We start from the raw sequence: 8,122 nt of genomic DNA on the forward strand, positions 1-8,122 counted from the left end.
CTGACGAGGTAAACCAAATCAAAAGAGCAATGATTGCTTCATGGAAAAAAATATGGTGCACAACTTACAAAAAATATGAAAAAAGTCTAAAGTCAAGTGAGAATCATCTATGAATATAACATTAATAGTAATGTCAAGAACTTAGGCCTTTTTATATAAATTCTATCAAGAGAATATTCTTCCCCCATTAATCCAGGGAATTTGAAAAGACCAAAAATGAATGATATTATCATATGAATGAATTAATGAATAAATTAATATCAACCCTTCCTCTTCTTTTAGTTTTAAACCGGTAGTAATTACAATGACAACATTGTCTTTTCATATGATGATAATATCATTAGTATTAATTAGTATACGGTCAGTTTATTGTTTAATAATTTAATATTTAATTAATTATACATTTTATGAAGATTATTTTTGGATTATTATTATTATTAATTTATTATTATATACATATAGATTATAGATGATAAAATATGTAATTAAATTAGATATATTTTTAATTAGGAAATTAATCTAAGGAAGTACAAAAGTCATTAACAAATTAATTAAAATGATACAATTTACTATTTAAATTAAATAATTAAATGTTTTATAGTATTTTAATTTATAATAGGGGTAAAATTATAATTCAACTTTTAACTTTTTTTGTTCCCACTTATAGTAATAGTAATATATGATACTATATGATATGATATATAAAGTATATTTGTTTGTTGAACCAAGTCTTTCAACAAATTATATTTTATTAAGCCACCCCTTTGTTAGTACCAGCTTGCATAAAGTTATTGTCTTTGTTTATAATAATATGATAATACATATAAGACGACACTTTGTGTTTAGGTAAAGCAATTAGTAAGTACAGTTTCCTCGAAAACGCTGACTTACATCGGTCTTTGAAAACAATTAATTTGTTTATCTTACTTTTTTTTTAGTCTGTTTCAAAAAGAGGTATCTTTCATTTTTTTTTTGTAACTCTTTACTTTTAATTTTCTATCTAACATATTGTATAAAGAAACTATACAAATACTCTGAGGTAAGGAAGTGAAGAAAGAAACTACAGTACTCTGTATTGCTCTTCATTCCCAGTCCACAACAGTTCTAGTTTTTGTGTAACAAGGATGTATTTCAACAATGAATTGTCTGATATGAAAGATGGTCTCCTTAGCGCGCTGAAAGATGCAAATTACTCGGATGTTGCAAGGGATCGGATAAATTTCTTTCTATGGGACTTAAAATTGCTTGATTGTTTTCTCCATTTGAAAAGCTTCCCTTTTGCAAGTGAATGCGGTATGCTACATGTCTCACAGAAAATGATAGATATTTGGAAAAGTCAGTGTACTAGAATACTTAGCATCTGTCCAGATTCAGGAATACAATACTGGAAGATGAACATAAATATGAAGATTCTGTGTCTTAAAAAAGTTAGGGTTGCTTTGGATTCATTTGCCTACTGGAAGGACGTAATTTGGAAGACTAAGCAAGAATTCAGAGCCCAATACTCCTTTCCGAAAACACCACTTGCAACCAACAAGGTGATTGATGATGATGATCATACTCATAGCCCCGAATTTGTGATGGAAGTCATGGATGTTTTTGTGGAGAACCTCAATGTTCTAGTGAAGATCAATGATCCATGTTCGTGGTTTTTTGTCCAGGACACATGAAGGAACAAATAGAACAAGTGTTAAAGGAGTTGAAGTTATTGAGATTTTTTGTCTGCTTTGTTTCAAACAAATGTATAGAGCCTCCATACCGACATACTACTTTTTATACTCATGCTTTAATTGAGGCTAGCCACATCGCAATGGTTGTGTGGTTGCATTTGCCAATCTATGGCAACGGAAATCAAGACTTGGCTCCAAGTGAAGTCAGTCGTTTGCTTTCTGATTTCATGGAAATGAAAATTAAGTCCATTGAGCCAGGCATCAGCGGCAACAGTATTTATATTGATGTCCTGCAAGCTTTGAAGTCCACCATACCACAAGCTCAAAAGACGGTTGGTTTGAGTGATCAAATGGCTATCCTTCAGGAGATGCTCTGCCTTCTAAGAGACAATATCATTCAACTGCCAATACTAGATCTGGAATTTCATCTTCAAGATATGGATTCTGTTATTCTTGATGCTGGACTTCTTATTTACTCATTATATGATATTAAGGGGGAGAAGGAAGACGCAGTATTGGATGATATGAACCGAGCACTTGGTTTTGATCTTCCAAGAAACATTGAGCCTATCAAGGCGATGGTCTACCTTGTCATGCAAAGGCATTTCAATCTAACTTGCCAAGGGTTCATGGACTAGGCTATGTCGATTTTCTGTTGAAAAACCTGAAGGATTTCCAAGGCCGTTATTCAGATTCACTCGCTTTCCTCAAGAATCAACTTCAAGTTATTCAAACGGAATTTGAGAGCTTGCAACCTTTTTTGAAGGTTGTCGTAGAAGAGCCACACAATAAGCTCAAGACACTGAATGAAGATTGTGCTACACAGATAATTAGGAAAGCATATGAGGTGGAATATGTAGTTGATGCTTGTATTAACAAAGAAGCTCCTCATTGGTGCCTCGAGCGTTGGCTCCTGGATATCATAGAGGAGATTACTTGTATCAAAGCACAGATTCAGGGAAAGATCACAGTTGAGGATTCAATGAAGAGTGTCATTGCTCGTACATCATCACCATTGGCAAGGACTCCAAGCATGAATGATGAGATTGTTGGGTTTGAGGATGTCATAGAAAATTTAAGAAAAAAACTACTGAATGGAACCAAAGGGCAAGATATCATTTCAATTCACGGCATGCCAGGTTTAGGTAAGACGACTTTAGCCAACAGACTCTATTCTGACAGGTCAGTTGCTTCTCATTTTGATATTTGTGCACAATGTTGTGTGTCTCAAGTATATTCTTTTAAGGACTTGTTATTGGCCTTGCTATGTGATGCTATCGGTGATGATTCTGCGCGTAGAGAACTTTGTGCCAGTGAATTAGCTGATATGCTTCGCAAAACTTTATTGCCCCGAAGGTACCTTATCCTTGTTGATGACCTGTGGGACAATAGAGCTTGGGATGATTTAAGAGGTTGTTTTCCAGATGCCAATAACAGAAGCAGAATCATTCTAACAACAAGACATCATGAAGTTGCCAAATATGCTAGTGTTCATAGTGATCCCCTTCATCTTCGTATGTTTGACGAAGATGAAAGTTGGAAGTTGCTTGAAAAGAAAGTGTTTGGTGAACAAAGCTGCTCCCCTCTCCTAAGAGATGTTGGGCAGAGAATAGCAAAAATGTGTAGACAACTCCCTCTTTCAATTGTTTTGGTGGCTGGTATTCTGTCAGAGATGGAAAAGGAAGTAGAATGTTGGGAACAAGTGGCCAACAATTTGGGTACCCACATTCACAATGACTCAAGAGCCATTGTAGACCAAAGTTATCATGTTTTACCCTGTCATCTTAAGTCTTGCTTCCTATATTTTGGAGCATTTATAGAGGATAGAGTGATTGATATTTCAAGGTTAATAAGGTTATGGATAGCAGAATCATTTATAAAAAGTAGTGAAGGCAGGAGCTTGGAGGATATAGCAGAAGGTAACTTGGAGAATCTTATTGGAAGAAATCTAGTAATGGTTACTAAGAGGGCCAATTCAAATGGTAAAGTCAAAGCATGTCGCCTTCATGATGTATTACTCGATTTCTGCAAGGAAAGAGCGGCTGAGGAGAATTTTCTACTATGGATAAAACGGTAATATGATAAGTAATGGTAATTTCAATCAATCAAGTATTTCAAGTTATATCTGAAAATTAATGATATGCTTTTGCTAATTGATATATTCACAGGGATCAGATTACCAAACCTTCTTCCTGTGTTTACTCTCACTTGGCCTTCACTGATATGAAGAATCTTGTAGAATGGAGTGCGTCTTGCTCACGTGTTGGCTCTGTACTTTTTAAGAATTACGACCCATACTTTACTGTTCGTCCCTTAACCTCTCGTGCTTTATCAATTTCATGCATTTTATTAAATTTCAAGTTTCTAAAAGTATTGGATTTGGAGCACCAGGTTGTTATTGATTCTATTCCAACTGAGCTCTTTTACTTGAGGTATTTATCTGCACACATTGATCAGAATTCAATTCCTTCAAGCATATCCAATCTTTGGAACCTTGAAACTCTTATATTAATTACTATACCAGCTGCGACAGAAAACACACTATCACTACCTAGTACAGTTTGGGATATGGTTAAATTGAGACATCTGCATATTCCTAACTTCAGCCCAGAAAATGAAGAAGCATTACTGAAGAACTCTGCAAAACTTTATGATTTGGAAACCCTTTCCTCTCCATATTTCTCTCGTGTTGAGGATGCAGAATTGATGCTGAGAAAAACACCTAATCTTCGAAAACTGATATGTGAAGTCCAGTGCTTAGAAAACCCCCATCAGTACCATGTGCTGAATTTTCCTATACGGCTTGAAATACTAAAGCTTTATGGATCAAAAGACTTCAAAACCATCCCCTTTTACATCTCTGCACCAAATCTCAAATGCTTGAAACTCGCTTTCTTTTACCTGGATTCTCAGTACTTATCAGAAACTGCTGATCATCTCAAGCACCTTGAGGTACTCAAACTGTACTACGTTGAATTTGGTGATCATAGGGAATGGAAAGTGAGCAATGGCATGTTCCCTCAACTCAAAATCTTGAAACTAAAATATGTGTACTTGATGAAATGGATTGTAGCTGATGATGCCTTTCCTAACCTTGAACAATTGGTTTTGGATGAATGTCAAGATCTTATGGAGATCCCTTCTTGTTTCAAGGACATCCTTTCTCTCAAGTACATCAAGGTAGAAAACTGCAATGAGTCGGTTGTCAAGTCAGCCATGAATATACTAGAAACACAAGTGGAAGATAATCAAAATATTAATTTCAAGCTCATTCTCATCGAGGTACACTACTGAAAAAAGCTTTATTCTGCATGATTTTGATGAATCAGAAATAGCCTAAATTTTATGAACTGTTTCTGTTATCTTTACCTGGTGGCCTCGTTTTACATTTGGGTTTTTCTCTTTTGAGTACACCAAATAGATAGATGGGAAAAGGGTTAAAAATGTCCTTAACGTATCTCAAATGGTTCAAAAATGCCCTCCTTCCATTTTTTGGTTTAAAAATACTCTCAACGTTTTCTTAAGGTTTAAAATTGTCCTTTATTAACAGCCCACTAACATGATAAATGATGAGTCATTTAATTAGCCAAATGGCTTCATCTTATTGGTCCACCTAATTTTTAAATTTCAGCCCAAACGACCCGACCCATCTATGCTACAAAAACTCAAACCCAACCAAAAACCCGTTTTCATATTAACCTATCTTATCTTTGAACTCCATTTTACCATGATTCTCAACCTCTTTTGTAGCATCCGAGATGGCAGTTTAGGGTTGCAAATCTCAACACCTCTAATTATGTTCTTCAGATAATACTTTTTTGTTTCTTCAATTTTTTACTCAGTTGATTTCATTATTTGCAACTAAGGTAATGCTTTGCTTTTTTAGGAGCTTGATTAGGAGTTTGTAGAGGTGGGTTTACAGGTTTGCTTGAGAATTGATGAAATCAATTATTGACTTTTAATGAGCTTTTCTACTCTGAGCGGGTTTGCTCTAAAGATTTCAAGGCATTTTCTGAAGATATGAAGGAGATTCTATTAAAGATGTCCTTAAATTGCAAATTGTTGGACATGAATGGGAGTTTCTCTTCGAGTTCAAGGCTGAAGAAAGCCCGAGAGCCTTTGTCAGGACCAAATTGTGGGTGGAGATGGCAAAGGAAGCTTTTATTTTTGTGGTTCATTTTCTTTGGAATTGGATTTTCTTGGTTGGTCATTAGCTTAAATGGTAGTGTTTATAGTTGGAAGCAGGAGGCTTCAGAATCAAATGAAGATAAATCTTATTTTCTTCTTGAACGTTTCAATGTCAGCAAGGAACAAATTTAAGATTTAATTACCTTATTTTTCTTCTTGAAATTAATCGAGAAATGGAATAAGAAGATAAATTGAAGGAGGTAGGAAGAAAGAAAAGAGTTGGAACAAATGGGAACAAATGACCCAAAATTGATCGGCATATCGGGTCAGATTTGAAATGGGTTTCTAGACTAAGTGGGTTATATATTTTGAAATAGGTAAAGAAAATTCATGTCACTCTGCTGTTAATAAAGGGCAATTTTAAACCAAAAGGTGAAAGGAGGGCATTTTTGACCCATTTGAGATACATTAAGGGCATTTTTAACCCTTTTCCCTAGATAGATTCATCCTTTTTGTCTTTTCGATATGAAAGGGATAGAATCAATTTCAACTGATATGAAAGAGAAGAAACTTACTGTGACCAAAGATGTGTATGCTGATGAAGTTCAATTAATTGTGGAGAAACTGAGAAAGCGTGGCATGCTCTAACAAAATGCTGAGCTCTGTTGAACTCAACCATGATGGATTTCCAAAAAATGACAGGGTTGTAGTCCCAACTTGTCAACACAAATGTGCTATACTCATTTTGCTTACTGTAATACCATTTCATGACACACACACAAACATTAACTGTAGTAAAGTTTTGATGGATCAGCTGATTTGTTAGTTCAACCCATTGTAATCCGTTCAAATTCAACTCAAAAAATGCCCATTGAGTTATTCTTTAACAGGGTATCCAGAGTTTGTAGCTAGAGCAATTTGGAATATCACATGTAATTTCTTTATGAGTTATTTCGTTTAATAAAAGATTCTGTAAAACGTCCAACGGCTGTTGCTTTCATTGTAAACTAAATACATCTCACAATGCAAGTCCTTGAGGTTTGTTGTAAGTCATTAGATTTTACAGATCCTGAAGTGAATGGTCTCAGCCTTTTCTATTTTCTTATGAGTTCACCAAAATGTTGTGATGCCACTCTGCTACATGTTAGAGAAATGAGAATGTTAGCACCCGAGTGTATGGCCTAGCGGTCAATCAATGAAGCAGGTGAAAATAACAAAAGCGAAAAATATTAAGAGATTTCTTCCCATCTATCTAAGGACCGCTAAACAGAGATACCTGATACCTCTTTGGTTTGAAGAAGCAGGTACTCAGTCAAATGGTCGAGGTGAGCTCGACACCATCAATAACAGCCCAAAAAAAGAACAATGAGAAAGTTACAAATCACAATACATGTCCATATGCTTTGGAACTAAAAGAATTCAAAGCACACAATGTATTTCAGTAATCTTTATCTCTGCCTGCAACTGAATATACCAGATATCAGATCTGAGACAATGTTTAAAAAGGAAACTATTATTCGACCCTATTCCTGTCTCAAACCTCAAAACCAACACCAGTTATCATATCATCATATTACTATATATTAGAAGAGTCTAGGATTTACTACCATTGTTCCAATAAAATCACTACAAATGTCCAATACTTAGTATATAAAATACAATAATTAACAACTTAATATATTAAAGAGACATAAAAAAGGGTTAATATTTAAAATTCTGCATGTGCCACGTAAATTAGAACAAATAGAGTAATAAATATTACTTTCAAAATTATGTTTGAAAAAAGTACTACAAATCACAATAGCTAACAATTTAAAATATTTTTAAAATCATATAAAAATTTCAATAACTTCTCAAATTCCATAATATAACACTTAAATACTACATATTATATATTAATTATACTATACTATAAATGACTTAAATACTCCATATTATCTATTACAATAATTAACAATTATTTGACACTTTAAATTCTATCAATGCCATATAAATTAGGATAAAAAACCTAACATATAATATTTAAATATATTTACAAATAATATAAGTAATACTATACATTACAATAATTAACAGCTTAATTATTTAAATATTTTTTTAATAATATATGTTATTTGCCATGTCCCAATTTATGTGGCATTAATTGATAGATTTGTTGGAGTCGAGAGATTTATTTTGTTAATTATTGTAATTTATAATTTGTTTTTCGTCAATTTCGTCAACAATTTTTTTTATTAATTATTGTAATTTATTGTTTCTTTTTCGTCAATTTCAAACAATATATGTTGTTAATTGATAGATTTTTTGGAGTAGGCCTTTTTTTT

At 33.6% G+C, this 8,122-nt stretch overlaps 2 protein-coding genes across 3 annotated transcripts in view; both read left to right on the forward strand.

Moving 5' to 3' along the window:
* LOC107057757 (putative late blight resistance protein homolog R1A-3) overlaps positions 1-8,122 on the forward strand; it is a 63,485-nt gene that overhangs the window by 11,113 nt on the left and 44,250 nt on the right. The window lies entirely within an intron of this gene.
* On the forward strand, positions 2,048-5,960 carry LOC102578211 (putative late blight resistance protein homolog R1B-23). Its single transcript, XM_006367554.2, has 3 exons — positions 2,048-3,743; positions 3,839-4,952; positions 5,557-5,960. The coding sequence occupies exons 1-3, from the start codon at positions 2,653-2,655 to the stop codon at positions 5,566-5,568; spliced, it is 2,217 nt and encodes a 738-aa protein (XP_006367616.1). The 5' UTR covers positions 2,048-2,652; the 3' UTR covers positions 5,569-5,960.

Source organism: Solanum tuberosum, unplaced genomic scaffold, assembly GCF_000226075.1.
Source record: "Solanum tuberosum cultivar DM 1-3 516 R44 unplaced genomic scaffold, SolTub_3.0 scf00834, whole genome shotgun sequence".
NCBI lineage: Eukaryota > Viridiplantae > Streptophyta > Magnoliopsida > Solanales > Solanaceae > Solanum > Solanum tuberosum.